The 24,788-nt window shown below is 42.1% G+C and overlaps 1 protein-coding gene across 2 annotated transcripts in view; it reads left to right on the forward strand.

Moving 5' to 3' along the window:
* The first annotated feature begins 875 nt into the window (after nt 1-875).
* CENPE (centromere protein E) overlaps nt 876-24,788 on the forward strand; it is a 107,512-nt gene continuing 83,599 nt past the window's right edge. For both annotated transcript variants that reach the window (XM_075860612.1, XM_075860613.1), the window contains exons 1-10: nt 876-969; nt 6,816-6,901; nt 8,748-8,837; nt 8,947-9,065; nt 10,206-10,325; nt 10,479-10,560; nt 10,994-11,061; nt 11,158-11,232; nt 17,301-17,440; nt 24,369-24,498. In XM_075860612.1, the coding sequence (XP_075716727.1) occupies nt 914-969; nt 6,816-6,901; nt 8,748-8,837; nt 8,947-9,065; nt 10,206-10,325; nt 10,479-10,560; nt 10,994-11,061; nt 11,158-11,232; nt 17,301-17,440; nt 24,369-24,498 (966 nt within the window). In that variant the 5' untranslated portion in view covers nt 876-913. The remainder of the gene's footprint in view (nt 970-6,815; nt 6,902-8,747; nt 8,838-8,946; nt 9,066-10,205; nt 10,326-10,478; nt 10,561-10,993; nt 11,062-11,157; nt 11,233-17,300; nt 17,441-24,368; nt 24,499-24,788) is intronic.

Below are 24,788 nucleotides of genomic sequence, written 5' to 3' on the forward strand. Positions count from 1 at the left end.
AACGTCCTAGAAAAATAAAAGGATGTTCAAAAAACAATGCCAATCTAAAGTAGACATATGGGGGATGTTAATTAGGAACAATTTTGTGTGGTATAACTGCCTGTCTTACAAACAGATACATTTAAATTGAGGAAAAATGCAAATTTTTGCAATTTTTTGCTAAATTTTGGTATTTTTCACATTTAATTACTGAATGTATCGAGCAAATCTTGCCAGTAACTTAAAGCCCAATGTGTCACGAGAAAACAATCGCAGAATCGCATGGATAGGTAAAACCATTCCGAAGTTATTACCACATAAAGGGACACATGTCAGATTTGAAAAATGTGGCTCTGTCAGGAAGATCAAAAGTGGCCAAAGAGGGAAGGGGTTAAGGGCCCCATTCTAGAGGTAGGTGCGGGTTCCAGATGTGGGACCCGCATCTAGCTGACACATAACATACTACCAATTATCGTACATTCACATTGTATTTAATTTGTAAGTGTTGCACTGCCCTCTGCAGATGAAAACAAAGATCGACGACTACAAGCGAATTTCACTAGATAGAACGGAGGCGTTTCCCAACGATCTGACAAAAATAGAAGTACTCATTTACATACAAAATATCATAGGGGAAACCATTTTCAATTTACAACGGGGTTAAAGTAATCCGGAATGTATTACAGTAATAATTCCGTCGCCATTACTAATCTACATTTCACGTGTTCCAACTCCACTACAACTATAAATCTATTATGTTTACTTGAATAATAAGAAGAAATGTTCGGAGTGGTATAGTCCGGCATGAAAAGAATTTGCCGTGACGTCACTGAGAGGTTGACCAATCAGCGTTTGAAGCGAGGGAAATTCAAATTGAAGCAGTCGCTTGGAGCTGGGACAGGGAAGAGAGGTTGTCGATACACCCGGTCGCGCCATGTCGGAGGGGGACGCCGTCAAAGTGTGTTTGAGGGTCAGGCCGCTCATTCATAGGTAATGCTCGTTGTTTGGTGACGGCTGTATAAATACTGGTCTGTCACGGGGGTCAGTGGACAAAGAAGGCGTTCGGGTGTTCCAATGATTAGCGCTTTCATGCTTGGCACGCATTTACAGTATGACCTGGCTGCAGTACAGTATCGGCGGGTGCCTTATGGAATAGTGGTTTATCACCAGCCGGGTTTTATACCCTGAGATATTGGCAGAGACAAAGTCTTGGGCCCCCATGCAAAATGTGTACCAGAGCCCACAGCTGTCGCTCTGTATAGATCTATCATTATTTACCCGTATAATAAAGGCCCTTTTACACAAGCCAATTATTGGGCAGGCGAGCGTTTGGAGAACGCGCTTTCCCGATCTGTAAACCGAACGAGCAAACGCTCGTTCCTCGGATGACTATTGTTTTAAATGCCTAAAATATAATAATTTTCGGCAGCGTATCTTCCTGTGTATACAGGGAGGTGTGCCGCTGACATGATGGGGATGAGCGATCGTAGTCCGGTGCGCTTGTCCCCGTACTAGCTCCTTATGAAAGCTGCAAACGTGCGCCAATCAACGAGCGGTCTCGTTGATCGACGCTCGTTTACATGGCCCACTTCCAGCCGTGTAAGGCCACCTAGGCTGGGTTCACACTGAGTATTTTCGCAGGTGGAAAATCTGACTCAAAATGACGTTTGGAATTTTGAGGCAGATTTTGCTATGCCTGCACGCCGATTTTCGTGGCGTTTTTTCCTGCAGCCGTTGAGCGCTGTGGGCAAAAAACGCTGCGAAATACGGTTTCTCTGCCTCCCATTGATGTCAATGCAGGTCAGATGTGTGAACGCCTGAAGATAGGGCATGTCGCTTCTTAATACCGTTAGCCGGGTTTTCCGCTCGCTGGAAAAAATTGCCTCCGCCTCCCATTGAAATCAATGGGAGGCATTTTCGGACATTTTTTGTCACGTTTTCCGACACGGTTTCTGTGTCAAAAAACTCAGTGTGAACTCCCCCTTAAAGAGAACCTTTCACCTGCCTGTATGTGTGCAGCTGAGTGCACTAAGTAATAGCCAGGGCTGCACAAACCTTGTGTAACTTAAATGTTTTTTTCCTACACTCCTTTGTTAGGGCCTGTTCACATCACCGTTCATTTCCGTTCCGGGGTTCCGTCGGGTGAACCCCGCAACGGAAAGTGAAACTGACAGCACAGCTTCCGTTTCAGTCACCATTGATCTCAATGGTGACGGAAACATCGCTAATGCTTTCCGTTCGCCACCATTCCGTCTGGTTTCCGGTTTTCCGACGGAATCAATAGCGTAGTCGACTGCGTTATTGATTCCGTCGGAAAACCGCAAACCAGACGGAATGGTGGCGAACGGAAAGCATTAGCGATGTTTCCGTCACCATTGAGATCAATGGTGACTGATACGGAAGCTGTGCTGTCAGTTTCACTTTCCGTTGCGGGGTTCACCCGACGGAATCCCGAAACGGAGATGAACGGTGATGTGAACAGGCCCTTATTTAGATATTGGTGTTATATTTGGTGCCCAATATGTAAGTAACCTCCTGAACTGTCAGTGCAGCGTGTCAATGGCAAGGGGGGGGCGTGTTACTATCGCTGTGACGCTGTCCAATCAGCTTCTTGTGCTGTGTGATCTCTCAAGATCAGTGTTTCCTTCAGTCTAACACAAGATGCACAGCTCTGTCGCCGCGGAAAACAAGAATGTAAATTCTTCTGTTCCGTGGCGGCGGGTGTATCCATCAGCAGCAGCAGCGGCGTCGGAGCTATGCGTGATCACACAGTCTTGTCGTCCTTGTCTGCCGTGAGCTGAAGAGAGCGCGTGCACAGCGACGACGACTGATATCTAAATAACGGAGGAAAATAGGAAAAAAATGTACAGTGCCCCACCAGGGTTTGTGCAGCACTGCCTATTAGGGTTGTCAGGATACCAGAAATTGGATTTTCATACCGATACTTAGTGTAGTATTGTGATTTTCGATACCAAAACGATACTTTGCAAATGGTATTAAAACAAAAATAAAAAAAATAAGTTCTTCCATTTTCTGATGTGAGGCACGTGGTGCAATGAATTTGAATGTGCCTCGCATGAATAGTAATTAACCCGTCCTGTTTCTCAGTCATAATTGACATTGGGTTAATGTGTAAGGTGCATGATGGGGTTAATTACTATTAGGCCGGATTCACACGAGCGTGTGCCTTTTGCGCACACAAAAAATGCCTCGTTTTGCCTGCGCAAAAGGCACTTGACAGCTCCGTGTGGCAGCATCATATGATGCGCGGCTGCGTGGTTTTCGCTCAGTCGCCACCATTATGACTCCGTTTGGATGTTTGTAAACAGAAAAGCACGTGGTGCTTTTCTGTTTTCTTTCATCCTTTTCACAGTTGTTGCGCGAATCACGCAGTTCGCACGGAAGTGCTTCCGTGTGGTGCGCGTTGTTTTCATGCACCCATTGACTTCAATGGGTGCGTGATGCGCAACGAACGGACATGTCGTGACTTTTACACAGCGGACCAACGCTGTGTAAAAATCACGCACATGTCTGCACGGCCTCATAGACTAATATAGGTCCGTGCGACGTGCGTGAAAATCACGCGCGTTGCACGGACGTATATCACGTTCGTCTGAATAAGCCCTCAATGTGAGGCACATGGAGGTTAAATTCATAACACCTCGTGCCTCACATTAATAAGTGAGATTTTATTTTTTTGATAGCATTCACATCATAAATGGCGTAAAAAAATTGTTGTGCAGGTTATTACGGCCGCGCCAATACCGAATGTGTGTGTGTATTTTATGTGTTGAGACTTATTTTAATGTTTATTGTAAAAAATGTGTATGTGTATTTTTTTTATATTTAACATTACTTTGTTTTTACTTTTTCATTTTTAAACTTTAGTGTACTGGCATATATCAGATATATGAACAAGCTACAAAACCTCTAACCAAAACAATGGCATAGAAAGGGGTCCCTTAATACAAGTAGACAACCTAAAGCGAACAAAAAAGGGACATGGCCCTAAGAATAGTAATGAACTATATAGTATACAAAAGTACAAAATCTTTATTAGATATGATACAACAGATAACACGGAATATAAAAACGAATGAACCACATATGGAGATAGACAGTGCGGTCAGATGTTAAAGACCATGTACATACAGAGTCAGCCAACCAAGGGTAACCGGGAACCGCTCATGTAACCCACAGGGAAAGGGAAGATAAAACGTGCATATAGAATGACTATGCCCAAATGTATAGGGAAGTGCTGCCAATCCTCATATACAGTATGTATGAACTGGCTAGGAAAATCCCAACAAAGTTCCTGGGCAAAAATAGTCAGGCAGGTAAGACTGTAATAATAGATAGGAAAACAGTAAATACGTCATACAGAAAACCAATGCCAGCACGTACCCTGAGACATAATGGAGAGCGGAACCAGCAACCCAGAACGGAAGGTTGAATGACGCCTCTTGGTTGGCTAACTCTGTATGTACATGGTCTTTAACATCTGACCGCACTGTCTTTATCTCCATATGTGGTTCATTCGTTTTTATATTCCGTGTTATCTGTTGTATCATATCTAATAAAGATTTTGTACTTTTGTATACTATATAGTTCATTACTATTCTTAGGGCCATATATCAGATATATGCCAGTACATTAGCCTGTGTACGGATAGCACACAGGCAGTTGATAGGGCATACTTAGGTATGCCCTAACAGGATATATGGTAAGACAGCCCTGGGGTCCTTCAATGGACCCTGGGCTGTCTGCCCATATATGGTATGTTCCTCAATTGTCACACGGATTCTCTACGACGTGATCCAGGGGGCATCCCCCCTTCTCATTGACCCCTTGAATGCTGTGGTCAGCATTGATCACAGCATTCAGGGGAATAGTGGCGGAGATGAAAGGTTTCTCTTATCTCCGCCATTAGAGTGTGGCTGTGTAATACACCATTGCCCCGCTCCTGGCAACAAGTGCGCGCACGGCCAGCATGAGGTGATGCGGCTGGCGCTGCACTAATGAACGGCGGCACTGAAGACAGAACGTGGGGTGTTTTGCAGTGCGCACGCCGTGTTCGGTCTTCAGTGCCGCCGCTCATTAGAGCAGCGCTGGTCGCATCACATCATGCTGACCGCGCACACTTATCCGGACTCAGGAGCTGGGCAATGGCTGTATTACACAGCTGCAGCCCCGCTCTCATACATTCATGTGTTACAATGCTAAGTTGTGCGGCCGCACCGTATCGAAGTTTCGATGCTTCGTGCATCCCTACTGCCTATTACATGGTGCACTTAGCTGTAGATTTATGGGCAGGTGCAAGCTTCTTCTTAAGGCCGGGTTCACACGACCTATTTTCAGACGTAATGGAGGCGTTTTACGCCTCAAATTACGTTTGAAGAAACGCCTCCAATACGTCGGCAAACATCTGCCCATTACTTTCAATGGGTCTTACAATGTACTGTGCCGACGGCCTGTCAAAAGACGGCGCGTAAAATAACAATCTCGTCAAAGAAGTGCAGGACACTTCTTGGGACGTAATTTGAGCCGTTTTTCATTGACTCCAATGAAGAACCGCTCCAAATTACGTCCGTAATGGACGCCTCGCAAAACGCGAGTACGAGCAATTGCGTCTGAAATTCAGGAGCTGTTTTATCCTGAATATTATCCGATATTTCAGACGTAAATGCAGTTATCGTGTGCACATGCCCTAAGACAGCGCAGCCAGTTTGACTATTTTCTACTGCAATGATCATGATCACACAACTGTACTGATCCTTTAGGGTATATTCACATGCAGCAGATTTTTCTGGAAACCGTTCCATACAACTGAATACGTTTTGGTACTAATGCACAGGAGGAATTCCACGAATGGGATCTGTTAATAACAGCTCCTGCTTAGAGAATGAGAGCTCATTATACTTTTCTGCATCAACGGGAAGACGTTGCTGTAGACTGAGGGTTAATAAATTAGCAGCAGTATGCTTGGAGCATAAAAATTATCCTCAGCCACTGACTGGGGGTGATCGGCCACCAGGGTCACTATTAGATAGCACGTTCGTGTAGACATAGGTTCCAGACGTAGGGGTGCTGGGGGACTTGGAAAATATGCAGAGGTTTTTTTATTTTTATATCTTCAGCGCAATGCCACAAAATATTATACTTTTAAAGGGTAACTAAACGTTCAACAAACTACTGACATGTCAGAAGTTTTGGTTGCTGGAGGGTCCAAGCACTGAGACCCCCACCCATCGCTAAAACGAAGAGGCAGAAGTGGTCGCGTGAGCGCTCAACCGCTTTGTTTCTGTTCTTTTTCCGTAAATTTATGTAGAGGTGCACGGACTCAAAAGTCTGAGTCTGTACTCCGCTGCGTCGGCTTTCCGGAAAAAGGCCAACAGAAACGAAGCGGCTCACACGATCGCTTCGGCTGCTTCGTTTTAGCGATTGGTACGGGTCAGAGTGCTCTGAACCCCACCTATCATAACTTTTGACATGCTACTAAGACATGTCAGAAGTTTGAACGTTTAGTTACCCTTGGTCAGGTTATATACTTATTTTTTATTTATTTTAAATAACCCTTTCAGTTTTGAAGAAATGCAGAGCTTTTCAATACATTTGTTAAAAAAAAAAAAAAAAAAGCCTCCTCGTGCCGTTCACTGAACAGTCCTTGAATGATTGAGTCTGTACGTGCCAACCTGCCCACCCCCATCAGTCTGCATTGTACAGGACATCTGTGCATTGCATGGAGGCTTTTACCTTGGCCTTCGCTAAAAGCGTTGAGGGATTTTTAACAAACATTATAGAAATATTTCACTAAAGCCTACTCATCTAATTTACAGAGAACAAGGGGAACAAGAAACGTACTTATGGAAAGCGGACCACAATACCATATCTCAAGTTGATGGGACAAGGTCTTTCAATTTCGGTAAGCATTAATTATGGTTCTGATTGCTAAACGCTGCCATGCCTGTGGAAAAGTATAATGGTCATCGAAACGCTACCTATTTTCTGGCTCAACTTTTGCCACTGGTGGAGCAGAGAAGCTCCGATCATTCCCCATTTGTTTTGGTAAACAACAAGTATCGGGTCATTGCAACAAATGTCACATCATGTTTGATTTATTAGAAGTATCTGATATTTCCTTCTACATCGCATACTTAAATCCTCTAGAAGCCAATTTGTTTACTTATACATTAGGCCCTGTTCAAATCTATGTTCGGCGTTCCATTCTGCTACGTCACAGCAGCAGAAGACAACAGGTGCCCGACGGAACCCATTGACTTGAATAGGTTCCATTAGGGTGTCTGTAGTTTTACCGGGAACAATAGTGCAGTATTTTGCGCTATTGTTTCCAGTAACTTTGTCCAGATCTGCGATGGATGCCCCTAATAGAGCCTCCAGCGCAGATATGAACAGGCCCTAACCAAGTATTCAGAGATCTGTAGATTATGCCCTGTTCACGTTTGCATGCGTTATTCCGTTCTGCTCCGTCAAAAGAGGAGCTGAAGCACCGGGTCTGTTGCACCACGGACACCACCGGTGGCTTACGGATCCCATTGACTTCAATGGGTATCGTCGGGGGTGTCTGTGGTTTTACCGCTTTCTTGTTTCCGGTATCTTCAGAGGCTCCTAATGGAGCCTCCAACTCGGATTTGAACAAGGCCTAAGCTCCGAAAAGGCCTCATTTTATATTTACGTTTGTGGGATTAACGGTTTTATTTTATTTTTTGTGCCATAGACTATTGAAATAAATAGCTGACCATTTAATTAATGGATGACCGTGTCTGGCCCGAGTGGGAGCCAGCCGCTCTTAGACTCTCCATTCTGGCTTATTGAGTGGGTCTTCAGTGTAGTATCCTCTTCTGTGACATCCATATGCCCAAATAGACATGAGACTAAGGGTATGTTCACACGTAGGGTATGTTCACACGACAGCGTCCGTAACGGCTGAAATTCCGGGGATGTTTTCAGGAGCAAACATCCCCGTAATTTCAGCCGTAACGGCATGTGCAGGCGCTTGGACGCCGCGTCCATTATGGACGTAATTGGCGCTGCTATTCATTGGAGTCAATGAATAACGGCTCCAATTACGCTCCAAGAAGTGACAGGTCACTTCTTTGACGCGGGCGTCTATTTACGCGCCGTCATTTGACAGCGGCGCGTAAATATACGCCTCGAGTGAACAAACAAACATCTGCCCATTGCTTTCAATGGGCAGATGTTTGTCAACGCTATTGAGGCGCATTTTTCGGACGTAATTTGGTGCAAAAACGCACGAATTGCGTCCGTAATTAATGTGTGTGCACATACCCGTAGAGTCAAAAACTTCTCAAAATACGGAGCTGTTTTCAAGGGAATACAGCCACTGATTTTCAGGCGTTTTTTGCAGCCGTTTTTGGAGCTGTTTTCATTGGAGTCTATGAGAAAACTGCTCCAAAAACGTCCCAAGAAGTGTCCTGCACTTCTTTTGACGAGGCTGTAATTTTACGAGCCGTCTTATGACAGCGACGCGTAAAATGACAGGTCGTCGGCACAGTACATCGTAAAGCCCATTGAAAGTAATGGGCAGATGTTTGCCGACGTATTGGAGGCGTTTTTTCAGACGTAATTTGAGGCGTAAAACGCCTCCATTACGTCTGAAAATAGGTTGTGTGAACCCAGCCTAAAGTCTATGGCCTGCTGAAGATGTACAATTTTCTCACAACTTGGCGCAAACTTGTTAGCCCTATGAGAAACGAGCATTTGTCTTCTTTATCTTTACTTGTATATAGATCGTGTCTTTCATTCGCATGAAACGACATCTCAAGTTTACCAGGAAGTAGCAGTTCCGATCATCCGCTCTGCTCTACAGGGTTACAATGGTGAGTAACTCACATCTATGATACCTTGCTTTTGGTAATGCTCGGTGAATAACTTACATTACATGTCGAAAGCTTTAGGTATTTGATAACCATTTATTTATCCCACTAGGTACAATTTTTGCTTATGGACAGACGTCCTCTGGAAAAACGTACACCATGATGGGTACGCCGGATAATCTGGGAATAATCCCTCAAGCTGTTCAAGAGGTCTTCACAATCATTCGTGAGGTGTGTATATTGACTCCATTATGCCTTGCATCATATGCTTTTAACTTTGAGAATTATGTTAGCCACTCTCTACTGTCACCTTAATTACATCCAGATCCCCTCATAGGGCATTCAGAAAGGGATTGCCTAAAGCAGACAACGTATTTGACTAGCCCATTAAAGGCCTTTTGAAAGCCATTTTTAAAAAAATATATATATTTTTTATAAAAAGGTCAGTGTTTTGTGCAACTTTATAATTAGGTAAATTATTTTAACTTTGAGATAGAGCTGCTCTATATGCAGAGCAGCTGTATCTTATGCTGAATCCTGTACGCGTCAGGTCTGCAGGTACTGCGTGTGTGACACGCATGATCCACCTGTAATCTATTACATTTAAGTTAATAACTTTAGATGTGTTAGTTGACAGGTGACTACTGCATGATAGACACGCAGGACCTGCTGTCACTGAAGCCGTGGGACTGGCTAATTCTGTGAAAAGCGCTAGATACAGCTGCTCTGTATAGAGAATGCAAAGCAGCTGTATCTCAAAGTAAAACATTTTTTTAATGTGAAGTATTTACATAGTTACACAACACACTGATACACCTCCTTTATTGAAAAAAAAAGTTGGTCTTTAAAAGGTTTACATAGCCTCGAACATCAATCCTCCAATCTCCGGTACTGCTGTATTGCAATGTATTATGCGGTGCGGGAATGGCTAAGTAGGTCCTTGAGCTAAAAAACTTCTCATCAAAGACAACTCCCTTCAGGATACGGCCTCTGGGGCGACCAGCTAATTACCCCAGATCCCACTCCTGGCAAAGGGCTGATTTTGCCAAGGGAAGCCACTACCAGTGAGGCTTTACCTCTGCAGCGACCGCTACTGGAGAAATTTTATATTATGTTGTAGCTGTTTAGATTAATGGCCGTCTTTTTAACACAAGGACAGCTAGAGTCTGCCAAAACGGGAGGCACTAGTTCAGAGCGACTCTCTCTCGTAGAGGGGGGTCCCAAGCAGGGGCTATGATATCCATAGTCCCTAATAGGGTTGTCTTCATGAGACCAACACCTTTAATCGAAGTTGAAACTATATTAATATCGGAGCAGTTTTGGACTCGAGACTTTATGGTGCGGATCACAAGTCGTTGCTCTTTCTTTTAGATACCAAGCAGAGAGTTTTTGTTGCGTGTTTCCTATATGGAAATTTACAATGAAACTGTCACAGATCTTCTTTGTGATGACCGAAAAAAGAAACCTTTGGAAATCCGAGAAGATATCAATGTAAGTTGAAGCTAAAATCTATACTTTGCCAAACCAGTTATCCTCTAGAAGCAAAAAAAAATTATATCTTTTTTTTTTTTTTTTTATTAAATCATGAAGCGAACTGTATTTTTCCAACATCCTTTCGACCTATAATGTTTTGTTTCTTTGCAGCGTAATGTATATGTTGCTGACTTGACAGAAGAGCTGGTAGCGGTACCTGAGCATGTTTTGCAGTGGATCAAAAAGGGGGAAAGTAAGAATCTTTAATTTCTCCCTAGTTGCCTTAAGGGACACCGCACCGTGGGTATAGACCCTACCACAAGAAGGCGGACACTAGGTAGAAAAAAGTTATCCCCCTACAGGCACTAGGCAAATCGGTTTTATATCTTAGTTTGATCTTAACAAAACCCTTTACTCTACACTGCATATAAGCTTTTACATGCTCATTGCACTTTAGTTACTCTGAGACATCAGCAATATAACTAAAAGCGCTTGAGTGCTTCAGATGCCCAGGTTTTTCACTGCCCGTGGCACAGCCACTGAATAGGTATGTCATGAATGTGGACAAATGGTGTTGCGCATAGATTCATTAATAATAGACCGTTTGTGTATGAACCACTTTTTTTATATTTCACTTTCCAATCCGTTGTGAATTCAAGTGTTGACTGTTGCATTCTATGTTGCAGAGAACAGGCACTATGGTGAGACAAAAATGAATGACCACAGCAGCCGCTCTCATACCATATTCCGAATGGTAAGTTTGTTCATTGTGTGTTTTTTTTCCACTTAAATGGTGAGGGTATTTCCCCTCAGAATGAAAAAAATATATATATATATATTTATTTAATAGATTGTTGAAAGCCGTGACAGAAATGACCCAGGAAATGCAGAGAACTGTGAGGGAGCGGTTATGGTGTCTCACCTGGTAAGTAGTCTGTGTAGCGTTTGGGATATGCTAAGCCATTTTTGGAAGGCCTGTAAAATTTGAGATATAAAAGGGGTTGTCCAGTTTTCAGCAAGTTAATGTTTGTTTTTTTTGATCATTAAGTTATACCATTTTCCAATATACTTTCAGTATTGGTTGCTTGCCGTTTTCAAGATCTGCTTGTTACTCTGTAGCAACTTTCATTGTTTGCTTCCTGTGGAAACAATTCTGTCCATGGTCATGTGATCACACAGGTGCACAGCTCATTACAGTATGTGCGTCAGATGTCTCTTCTAACGATTCCAGCACCTGTGTGTCCATCACATGACCATGGACAGAATTTTATCCACTGGAAGTAATGAATATTCTTACTAAATAACAACAAGCAGAGATCTTAAACTGTGAGGAATTAATACAGAAAGTATATTGAAAAATTATATAACTTTTTAATTGTACAAGAAATTAACATTTTCTAAAACAGGACAACCCCCTTAAGGCTTTTCAGACCGGAAAAGGTTCCCTTCCTTAAAGGATTACTCCACTTTTCTTTTATTTTTTGATTTCCCCCTCCACTTGTACATTGGTGTTTTCAGTGGGGTGCTGTGCGTACAAATACTTACCTAGATTTCGGGTCCAGCGCCGCTCAAGTGATCTTCCCTCTGACCTGTCTGGAATCGCTGTGCTTTTGAGAAAACCAGAATTCAGGCTCCCATAGGAATGCATTGAGAGTCTGAGTTCTGGTTTTCTCGAAGGCACAGCAATTCCAGACAGGTCGGAGGGAAGATCACTTGAGTGGCGCTGGACCCGAAATCTAGTAGATGCATGGATCGGTAAGTATTTGTACGCACAGCACCCCACTGAAACACCAATGTACAAGTGGAGGGGGAAATAAAAATAAAACGTGGAGTGCTCCTTTTAACCCCTTCCCTCTTTAGCCACTTTTGACCTTCCTGACAGAGCCTCATTTTTCAAATCTGACATGTGTCACTTTATGTGGTAATAACTCCGGAATGCTTTCACCTATCCAAGCGATTCTGAGATTGTTTTCTCGTGACACATTGGACTTTATGTTACTGGCAAAATTTGCTCGATATGTTCAGTATTTAATTGTGAAAAACACCAAAATTTAGCGAAAAATTGCAAAAATTAGCATTTTTCTCAATTTAAATGTATCTGCTTGTAAGACAGGCAGTTATAATACACAAAATTGTTGCTAATTAACATCCCCCATATGTCTACTTTAGATTGGCATCGTTTTTTGAACATCCTTTTATTTTTCTATGACCTCACAAGGCTTAGAACTTTAGCAGCAATTTCTCACATTTTCAAGAAAATTTCAAAAGGCTATTTTTACAGGGGCCAGTTCAGTTGTGAAGTGGTTTTGAGGGCCTTATATATTAGAAACCCCAAAAAAGTCACCCCATTTTAAAAACTTCACCCCTCAAAGTATTCAAAACAGCATTTAGAAAATGTCTTAACCCTTTAAACATTTCACAGGAATTAAAGCAAAGTAGAGGTGAAATTTACAAATTTCATATTTTTCTGCAGAAATACATTTTTAATACAATTTTTTTTATAACACAGAAGGTTTTACCAGAGAAATGCAACTCAATATTTGTTGCCCAGTTTTTGCAGTTTTAGGAAATATCCCACATGTGGCCGTAGCGTGCTACTGGACTGAAACACCGGCCTCAGAAGCAAAGGAGCACCTAGTGGATTTTGGGGCCTTATTTTTGTTAGAATATATTTTAGGCACCATGTCAGGTTTGAAGGGCTCTTGCGGTGCCAAAACAGTCAAAATCCCCCAAAAGTGACCCCATCTGGGAAACTAGACACCTCAAGGAAATTATCTAGGGGTGTAGTGAGCATTTTCACCGCACAGGTTTTTTACAGAAATTATTGGAAGTAGGCCGTGAAAATTAAAATCAACATTTCTTCAAAGAAAATGTAGGTTTAGCGATTTTTTTTTCTCATTTCCACAAGGACTAAAGGAGAAAAAGCACCGCAAAATTTGTAAAGCAATTTCTCCCGAGTAAAACAATACCTCACATGTGGTAATAAACGGTTGTTTGGAGACACGGCGTGGCTGAGAAGGGAAAGAGCGCCATTTGGCTTTTGGAGTTCACATTTAGCAGGAATGGTTTGCGGAGGCCATGTCACATTTACAAAGCCCCTGAGGGGACAAAACAGTGAAAACCCCAAACAAGTGACCCCATTTTGGAAACAACACCCATTGAGGAAATTATCTAGGGGTATAGTGAGCGATTTGACCCCACAGTTTTTTTGCAGAAATTATTGGAAGTAGGCCCTGAAAATAATAATCTACATTTTTTCAAAGAAAATGTAGGTTTAGCTAATTTTTTCTCATTTCCAGAAGGACTAAAGGAGAAAAAGCACCACAAAATTTGTAAAGCAATTTCTCCCGAGTAAAACAATACCCCACATGTGGTAATAAACGGCTGTTTGGACACACGGCAGGGCTTAGAAGGGAAAGAGCACTATTTGACTTTTTGAGATCACATTTAGCAGGAATGATTTGCGGAGGCCAGGTCACATTTGCAAAGCCCCTGAGGGGACAAAACAATGAAAACGCCCAAAAAGGGACTCCATTTAGGAAACTACACCTCTTGAGGAATTCATCTAGGGGTGTAGTGAGCATTTTGACCCCACAGATGTTTCATAGAATTTATTAGAATTAGGCAGTGAAAATAAAAACAGTCCTTTTTCTTCAATAAGACGTAGCTTTAGCGCAAATTTTTTCATTTTCTCAACAAATAAAGGAAAAAAAGAACCCAACATTTGTAAAGCTATTTCTCCCGAGTACGGCAATACCCCATATGTGGTCATAAACTGCTGTTTGGGCAAACGGCAGGGCTCAGAAGGGAAGGACCGCCATTTGGAGTGCAGATGTTGCTGGATTGGTTTCTGGGCACCTGTGGGCCCAAAACAGTGGAAACCCCCCAGAAGTGACCCCATTTTGTAAACTACACCCCTCAATGCATTTACCAAGGGGTGTAGTAAGCATTTTAACCCTGCAGGTGTTTTGTAGAAATTAGTGTGCGCTCAATGTTGCAGAGTGAAAATGGGATTTTTTTCCATAGATATGCCAATATGTGGTGCCCGGCTTGTGCCACCATAACAAGACAGCTCTCTAATTATTATGCGGTGTTTCCCGGTTTTAGAAACACCCTACATGTGGCCCTAATCTTTTGTCTGGACATATGACAGGGCTCAGAAGTGAAGAGTACCATGCGGAGTGGAGGCCTAATTTGGCGATTTACAAAGTATTGGTTCACAACTGCAGAGGCTCAGATGTGAAATAATAAAAAGAAACCCCTGATAAGTGACCCCATTATGGAACTGCACCCCTCAAGGCATTTATTAAGGGGTGTAGTGAGCATTTTCACCCCACAGGTCTTTTCCATAAATGAATGCGCTGCGGATGGTGCAAATTAAAAATTTATATTTTTCCCTAGATATGCCATTCAGTGGCAAATATGTCATGCCCAGCTTATGACGCTGGAGACACACACCACAAAAATTGTTAAAAGGGTTCTCACGGGTATGACGGTGCCATATATGTTGAAGGAAACTGCTGTTTGGGCACGCTGTAGGGTTCAGGGCCGAGGGAGCACCATTTGGCTTTTGGAGAGCGGATTTTGCTTGGTACTATATTTGTTTGAGTATTGCTGGTGTTTTATAATGTGGGGGTACATGTAAGCGGGGCGGAGTATATAAGGGGCATAGTCAGGTGGTATAAAAAAATAAAAATAATCCATAGATGTGTGTTACGCTGTGAAGCAATCCTTTCTGCACAGGCCGGTGTCGCACTGATAAATGGTGTCATTTCTTATCCCCCTTTTGGTCCACACTCCGCGCCTTTGTAGTTTGGGGAATTTTGCTGGGAAAGTATTATCCTGGTATAATACGGGCACCGTCGCTTCCATCGGATATGATTGGGCCCTCCCTTCCTGGTTCCCTAATTTTAGGTCCTTGATAAATCGCCTCTTGAAACAGAAGAAATGTTCTCCTCGGGCACAACTGCATATTTTTTTATTTCCTGACTTATTGGAGCCATAACTAATTTTATTTTTCATAGACGTAGCGGTATGAGGGCTGGTTTGTTGCGGGACGAGCTGTAGTTATTATTGGTACCATTTTGGGGTACATGTGACTTTTTGATCACCTTTTATCCTATTTTTTGGGATGCCAGGTAAACCAAAAAACGCAATTCTGGCACAGCTTTTTTTGGTTTTTTTTTATACAGAGTTCACCACGCATTATAAACTACATGTTACCTTTATTCTGCGGGTCAGTACGATTCCGGCGATACCTCATTTATAGAACTTTTTTATGTTTTACAACTTTTTGCACAATAAAATTACTTTTGTAAAAAGAATGTATTTTTTCTGTCGCCAAGTTGTGAGAACCATAACGTTTTAATTTTTTTGTCGACGGAGTTGTATGAGGGCTTGTTTTTTGCGGGACGAGCTATAGTTTTTATAGGTACCATTTTTGGATACGTGCGACTTTTTGATCACTTTTTATTGTAATATTTGTAGGGCAAAGTGACTAAAAAACAGAAACTCTGGTAACGTTTTTTACGGGTTTTTTTTACGCTGTTCACCGCGTGCAATAAATAATATAATATTTTGATACCTCCGGTCGTTACGGTCGTGGCGATACCAAATACATATGGTTTATTATTATTTTTCAATAATAAAGGACTTGATAAGAGTAAAAGGGGGATTGTGTGTTATTTGATTACTTGAAACTTTTATTGTTTTCAAACTTTTATTTTTTACACTTTTTTATACTTTTTTTACACTTTTTCTCAAGTCCCACTAGGGGACTTGAAGGTCCAACGGTCAGATTTTTTTTTTTCTAATACATTGCACTACCTATGTAGTGCAATGTATTAGATCTGTCAGTCATTCACTGACAGCAAGCCGTTTAGGCTTCGCCTCCCGGCGGGGCCTAAATCGGCTTCCGTAATGGCAGAGCAGGAGACCATTGTGTCTCCTGTTGCCATAACAGCAGTCGCCAGTCCCGATTGCCTGTCAGGGCTGGCGATCTGCTTGTAACCGCTACGATGCAGCAATCGCTTTCGATTGCTGAATCGAAGGGGTTAATGGCAGGGATCGGAGCTAGCTCCGGTTCCTGCCGTTACAGGTGGATGTCAGCTGTACAGTACAGCTGACTTCCACCGCTGATGACGCCGGATCAGCTCCTGACCCGGCGCCATCTTGCCGGCAGCTACGGAAGCCGATCAGGCTCCGCCGCCGGGCGGATCTTGACCGGCTTCGGTGCTAGGCAGACCGGGAGGCCAGTATTAGGCCTCCGGTTGCCATTGCAGCCACCGGAACCCCGGCAATTTCATTACTGGGGTTCCGATGAGCTGCAAACACCTTAAGTGCAGCGATCGCGTTTGAGCGCTGCACTTAAGGGGTTAATGGCGGGGATCGAAGCTAATTTCGGTCCCCGCCGTTACAGTCGGATGTCAGCTGTAAGATACAGCTGAGATCCGGTGATGATGGGACCGGCTCAGCTTCTGAGCCGGTGCCAAACGTTTGACGTACATGTACGGCAAGATGCGGGAAGTCAGTACTTTCCATGACGTACATGTACGTCAAATGTCGGGAAGGGGTTAATATGTGCAACAGTCAGCCAAAACGGCTCCCATAGGAGAGCAATGAACCAACTAGACATATATGAAGGTGGTCTTGGGGTATGTTCACACTGCTTCTTTTCGGCCTGAAAAATCGGAAGCAGAACGCCTCCAAAGATCTGCCCGTTGATGCCAATGGGAAAAACGGTGTTCTGTTCCGACAGGGCGTAAAAAAACGCCCACGAAAAAGTGCATGTCACTTGAGCCGTTTTTGGAGCAGTTTTTCATTGACTCCAAAAACGGCCGTAAAAAATGCTGTGAAAAAACGCTAGTTTAATTAAAAGGCTGAAAATTAGGAGCTGCTTTCCCTTGAAAACAGCTCTGTATTTTTAGAATTTTTTTGCTAAGAGTGTGAACATACCCTAACTGAGGGTTTTTTGTTTGTTTTTTTTCCCCCCAGAATCTTGTTGATTTAGCTGGAAGTGAAAGGGCAAGCCAGACCGGTGCAGAAGGTGTAAGATTTAAAGAAGGATGCAATATCAACCGCAGCTTGTTTATCCTTGGCCAAGTCATTAAAAAACTAAGTGATGGCCATGTTGGGTAAGTGTGTATTGGTTTCTGTTTTTATGCTTTTGCCCCGAAAACCGCGGAAAAAAAGTGCAGGCAGTTTAAAATCGGCTTAAAAATTCCTGAAGGAATTCTGAGTCTCTTTTTTTTTTTTTTTTTTTCTGCCTGCAAAAAACTGAACATGGCCTACGGGTGTAGTCCCAGCCGAAAACCACGTCGAATAGCGCATGCTATTATTTATTTATTTTTTATTCAAATAACTCCCACAGAGAACCCTTGTTAACCATTTTATTATTTTTTTAAAAACTTAGATCGTAGTCCTGCGTATCTGACGTAGTCCAAATGGTTGAGCAGAACCTGCAAAAAAATAAATTAAAGTTCGTAATCTAAAAATAAAAAAATTCTCACCTACAGTGACTTCGGTCTTCTCCCTGCACCGCAATATAGACTACAGGCCAATGAAAAATAATTCCCTTAGGGCATGTTCACACGCCGCTCAAAGAAAAAAGAAAAGCGTAAAATACACTTGCGTTTCTTGTAAAGCGCCTTTTTAAAATACAGGCCTTTTTTAGGTGTTGACGCATTTTACGTATTTAGCAGTCCCATTGACTATGGGAACATTTGGCACTCTTTACGTGCTAGGGAATTGACAAGACGCTGCTTTTTCCGCAATGCGTTTATTTTAAAAATGCTTGCGTAAAAAATTGTATGTACTAACGGTGTGCTTTCCCATTGATGTAAATGGGAAGCTTAATCAAGCATTTGACACACTTTTTTTGGGTGTGTAAGTGGAGTCCAAAACAGAGTCAAATACACACCGTGTGAACCTGTCTACTGAAGTCATTCACCACAGGGTCTTCCCTCTTGACTTTCATCGTTCTTAGCCTTTTGGTGTGTCCTGTAGTTTCTGCCAACAACACACCCAAAATGGAGCTGGACACCGCTTAGCAATTTGGCCTCATGCACACAACCGTAGCCATGTGTGTGGCCGTGATGTCCGGGTCGGCCGGCCACGGAGTGCGAGCCGCCCGCAAATGAAGGGCTGTGCACATGGCCACGGCCATTATTTTCAATGAGCCCAGACTGCAGAACACGGCCGTAATAGGGCTTGCCTGTTCTTTCTGCGGTCCGGACTCCGGGGCCATGCACGGACAGTGAAAACCACGGTCGTGTGCATGGCCCCATAGGAATAAATGGGTCCGCAATTCTACCATGGGGCCTTTGAAGACACCTTTTCCTGGCTTGTAGCCAAAAATAGGGAGGGGGGGGGTGAGTTTCCTTCCCACATTTACAGCAACTGTAGGTCGGGTTTCTTTGCCTGATTCACCTTGCTGTAATTCTGGAAAGTGCTCCCTTTGGTGGCCAACATGGGAAAACATGTCAAATTCTTTAGTTTCTAATACTTTCCACCTTGTGGAAGATAAAAAAAAAAAAATACAGCGAAAAAACAAATCTAATAAAAAATAAGTAGCTTCCTTTTTATATATATTGCGCGACACATCCCCTTCAAGGAATTCTAAGGCAGATTTCTTTTTTTTTTTTTTTTTTCTTGCCTGCAAAATAACTCCATGTGAAAAGCGCCTTGGTAAACACTTCTTCTGTTTTGATTATCAAAGTTTAAAGGATGTAAAACTTGGAACACTTTGTTTTATTGAAAAAAAAAAAATGTATCCTGGCCCAGGACGCAGCCAGTTTTGGCCTTGTGGCACCGCTGTTTGTTTTTTTTTTAATTGTTTTTTTTCAAATCTGACTTGTATTACTGTATGTGATAGTTACTTGGGAATGCTTTTATCTATCCAAGGGATTCGGAGATAGTTTTCTCGTGACATATTGTACTTTATGTTAGTGGAAAAATTTGGTCCATAAATTCAGGAATTGGTGAAAAACACCAAAATTTAGAGGAAATTTGCAAAAATTAGCATTTTTCTAAGTTTTTAAATTAATCTGCTTGTAAAACAGATGGTAATAAAACACTAAATAGTTACTAGTCAACATTTCCCATAGGTCTACTTTGTTTGCATAATATTTTTTTTTTGAACGACCTTTTATTTTTCTAGGACTTTGCTGCTTAAGGCTATGTTCACACAGAGTATTTTGGGGGAGGAATATCTGCCTCAAAATTCCGTTTGGAACTTTGATGCAGATATTCCTCTCCCTGCACGCCGATTTTCGCCCGCGGCCATTGAGCGCCGCGGGCATAAAACAGCGAGAAATACCCTTTCTCCTGCCTCCCATTGAAGTCAATGGGAGGTCAGAGGCGGAAGCGCCCGAAGATAGGGCATGTCGCTTCTTTTTCCCGCGAGGCAGTTTTACTGCTCGCGGGAAAAAGACGCAGACGCCTCCCATTGAAATCAATGGGAGGTGTTCTCGGGCCGTTTTTGCCGAGTTTTGCAACGCGGTTTCCGCGTCAAAAAACTCTGCAAAATACCCCGTGTGAACATAGCCTAAGTTCTAAACCTTGTAATTTCTCACATTTTCAAGAAAATTTGAAAAGGCTATTTTTACAGGGATCAGTTCTGTTTTCAAGGTCTTCTATATTTGAAACCCCCAATAAGTCGCCCTGTTTTAAAAATTGCACCCTTCAAAGTATTCAAAACCGCATTCAGAAAGTTTCTTAACCCTTTAGGTGTTTCACAGGAAATAAAGCAAAGTAGAAGGGAAATTTACAAACTTTTTTTTTTTTTTTGCCGGAATTAATTTGTAATTTTTCTTTTTTTTTTTTTCTTTCTGTAACACAGAAGGTTTTACCAGAGAAACGCAACTCCATATTTATTGCCCAGATTCTGCACCTTTTTTTTTTTAAATATCACACGTGGTTCTAGTGTGCTAATGTACTGAAGCAAAGGAGCACCTAGTGGATTTAAAGAGGCTCTGTCACCAGATTATAAGTGCCCTGTCTCCTATATAAGGAGATTGGCGCTATAATGTAGGTGACAGTAATGCTTTTTATTTAAAAAACGATCTATTTTCACAACGTTAGGAGCGATTTTGGTTTATGCTAATGAGCTTTCTTAATGCCCAAGTGGGCGTACTTTTACTTTCGACCAAGTGGGTGTTGTACAGAGGAGTGCATGACGCTGACCAATCGGCATCATGCACTCCTCTCCATTCATTTACACTGCACTAGCGATATAGATATATCGCTATGTGCAGCCTCATACACAAGCACTAACATTACTACAGTGTCCTGATAATGAATACACATGACCATCCAGCCTGGACGTCATGTGTACTCAGAATCCTGACACTTCTGACTCTTTTCTGTGAGATTCCAGCAACGGATACGAAATCTCGTTTACCCACGGATACGAAATCTCGCGAGATTACGAGGTAAACGAGATTTCGTATCAGTTGCTGTAAATCTCACAGAAAAGATTCAGAAGTGTCAGGATTCTGAGTACACATGACGTCCTGGCTGGATGGTCATGTGTATTCATTATCAGGACACTGTAGTAATGTTAGGGCTTGTGTATGAGGCTGCACATAGTGATATATCTATATCGCTAGTGCAGTGTAAATGAATGGAGAGGAGTGCATGATGCTGATTGGTCAGCGTCATACACTCCTCTGTACAACGCCCACTTGGTCGAAAGTAAAAATACGCCCACTTGGGCATTAAGAAAGCTCATTAGCATAAACCAAAATCGCTCCTAACGTTGTGAAAATAGATCGTTTTTTAAATAAAAAGCATTACTGTCACCTACATTACAGCGCCCATCTCCTTATGTAGGAGACAGCGCACTTATAATGTGGTGACAGAGCCTCTTTAAAGAGGCTCTGTCACCAGATTTTGCAGCCCCTATCTGCTATTGCAGCAGATAGGCGCTGCAATGTAGATTACAGTAACGTTTTTATTTTTAAAAAACGAACATTTTTGGCCAAGTTATGACCATTTTCGTATTTATGCAAATGAGGCTTGCAAAAGTCCAGGTGGGTGTGTTGAAAAGTAAAAGTACAACTGGGCGTGTATTATGTGCGTACATCGGGGTGTGTTTACTACTATTACTAGCTGGGCGTTGTGTATAGAAGTGTCATCCACTTCTCTTCAGAACGCCCAGCTTCTGGCAGTGCAGCACTGTGACGTCACTCACAGGTCCTGCATCGTGTCGGCACCAGAGGCTACACTTGATTCTGCAGCAGCATCAGCATTTGCAGGTAAGTAGCTACATCGACTTACCTGCAAACGCCGATGCTGCTGCAGAATCATCTGTAGCCTCTGGTGCCGACACGATGCAGGACCTGTGAGTGACGTCACAGTGCTGCACTGCCAGAAGCTGGGCGTTGTGATGAGAAGTGGATGACACTTCTATACACAACGCCCAGCTAGTAAAAGTAGTAAACACGCCCCGATGTACGCACATAATACACGCCCAGTTGTACTTTTACTTTTCAACACGCCCAGTTGTACTTTTGCAAGCCTCATTTGCATAAATACGAAAATGGTCATAACTTGGCCAAAAATGCTCGTTTTTTAAAAATAAAAACGTTACTGTAATCTACATTGCAGCGCCTATCTGCTGCAATAGCAGATAGGGGCTGCAAAATCTGGTGACAGAGCCTCTTTAAGGGCCTCCTAGAAAAAAAAAAAAAAAAGATTATATTTTAGGCATCATGTCAGGTTTGAAGAGGTCTTGTGGTGCCAAAACAGTGGAAAGCCCCGCCAAAAGTGACCCCATTTTGGAAACTACACCCCTCAAGGAATTTGTCATGGGGTATAGTTAGAATTTTGACCCCACAGGTTTTTTTTGCAGAATTTAGTGGAGTTAGGCCACAAAAATTAATATCAACATTTTTGTCCATTAAAATGTTGAATCTCTTTTTTTTTTTTTTTTCATACTCCCAAGTGATAAAGGGAGAAAAAGCACACCAACATTTGTAGAACAATTCCTACCGGGTATGGCAATACCCCACATGTGGTCATGTGTTTTTATTATAAATAAATGTAAAAAAAAGAAACTTTTTTTTTTTTTTTTTTTTTTTCTATCAATAGAGCGGTGTGAGGGCTTATTTTTGGCAGGACGAGCTGTAGTTTTTATTGGTACCAATTTTTGGTACGTACAACTTTTTGATCGCTTTTTATTGTCTTTTATTTAGAGCTAAGGTGACCAAAAAAACTGATTTTTGGAGCTTTAAATTCTTTATTTCTTACGACGTTCATCGTGCGCTATAAATGACCTTTTACATTCTGCGGGTCGGTACGATTACGGCGATACCATATGTATATAGTTTTGCAGCGTTTGCACAATAAAATCCCTTTTTTTATAAAAATTTACTTTGTGACCATATTCTGAGAGCCATAACTTTTTTTTTTTTTTCTTCAGTCAAAAAAGCTGTGTACAGGCTTGTTTTTTGCGGGACGGGTTGTAGTTTTACTACTTTGATCAAAAAGTCGCATGTACCCCACTTTTTATTCTATATTTTGGGAGGGGTGGTGACCAAAATATAGTGATTCTGGCATTTTTTTGTTTTTTTTGCAGTGTTCACCGTGCTGGAAAAATAACATAGTTCGGGTCGTTACGAAGGCAGTGATACGAAATATCTATAACTTTTTTTTATTTATATATATATATATATATATATATATATATATGTGCGTGTGTTTTTGTCTTTTTTCCTATAATAGACTTATAGGGGGAAAAAAACTTATTTTGACTCTTTTATAAAACCTATATATATTATTATTTATTTATTTTTAACCTGCAGCACTGATTGCTGCTAGAATACATTACACTACTCAGGTAGTGTAATGTATTCCAACCGTCAGTGTGACGTCCGGTTGCCATGACAACCGTCTGCAAACCCCACAGTTGTGTAAGGGCTCCCTATATGTTACCGCAGTCGATCTTCGCTCTTAAGGGGTTTATTGCCGAAATCAGCGGTCACCGATAGTGTGCATCGAGAACGACACTGACTTCCTGTCCTCTGACAGGAAGCATATAAGGAGTCTGGTTCTGATAGGCTTCTGTACATGGCAGACATGGAGGCCATTGTTTGGCCTCAGGTTGCCATGCTAACCATCTGCAAACCTCGCGAATTAATCGTGGGGTCTGCCTATGTGCTAGAAACCCCTAAAATGCGGTGATTGCTATCGATCGCCACATTTAAGGGGTTGATTGGCGAAATGAGCGGCAATGAGCCGCTGATCGGCAACAGTGGGATGTCGGCTGCCGGGGACAGCTGACCTCTCAGTTCCAGGTGCACACTGTCACAGACAGTGTGCACCGGGAACCGCATAGTAGCTATACGTCCTGGTGCGCTAAGACACTGGACACCAGGACGTACAGTTGCGTCGTGGTGCGCCTAGGTGTTAAACAACTTTAGAATTGGCAAAATAAAAAAATGCTTGTGTTTGAGATACAGCATCTAGGTATCCTGAATTCACAAAAAATTACTGCTCTATTGTTTCCGCATAAAATCAAACTTTACGGAACGGAAACCAACTGCAATGGAAGCATTACCATTGAAATCAATGATCATGCAAACAGATGCTATGGTTTCCGTTTTGCTGTCCGTTCATCGGTGCCTCCGGCGGAAAGGTCTGACGGAACCGATGAAGAGCAGCCCTACGCTGATGTGAGCAGGCCCTAACACGAAAGGATCCACCTGTTCTCGTTCGCATGTAAGTTATGAAGCGGTCAGACACACAGGACCCGTTGTCACCGACTTTCAGTCCAGTTGACCTGACTAATTCAGGTTGGCGTGCAGGTTGTAGCTTCTATATATTCCGTATAAATTGAAGTTGTATCTCAAAGCACTTTGATTTTTTTTTTAATAAAAAACTAATTTGTTTAAAGACCGTGATACATTGTTTCATTAAAAAAGTTTTCAAAAGTTTACATAGCCTTTAATCTGTGATTTTTATTTGAGAAAGTTGTAGACCAAGAGATCTAGTGTTTTAAGTTGTCTTTTATATATTTCATCGGTTTATTACTTACATCTTTTTTTCTCTTACTTTAAACAGTGGATTTATAAATTACCGAGATAGCAAACTCACACGAATTCTTCAAAATTCATTGGGTGGAAATACAAAGACCGTAATCATTTGTACTATTACACCGGTTTCATTTGATGAGAGCTTGAGCACTCTGCAGGTAACTAGTGGTACTGTGTTTATTCTTTGCTTCTGTTCTAATCTGATTACCGTATTTTTCGGACTATAAGACGCACCCAGGTTTTAGACCACAGAAAATTGGAAAAAATAATATACTTTACTACTTTTACAAAGAAAAAATTATTGGTTAAAAATAATTTTGTTCGGTTTCACCACATTATGAGAGCCATAACTTCCATTTTTGCATTGTTTGACCGGTGTGAGGGCTTATTTTTTACGGGACGGTCTGTAGTTTTTATAAGCACTTCTTCTTTTTTTTTTTTTTTTTTT

This window comes from Rhinoderma darwinii, chromosome 1, assembly GCF_050947455.1.
Source record: "Rhinoderma darwinii isolate aRhiDar2 chromosome 1, aRhiDar2.hap1, whole genome shotgun sequence".
NCBI classification, from domain to species: Eukaryota; Metazoa; Chordata; class Amphibia; order Anura; family Rhinodermatidae; genus Rhinoderma; species Rhinoderma darwinii.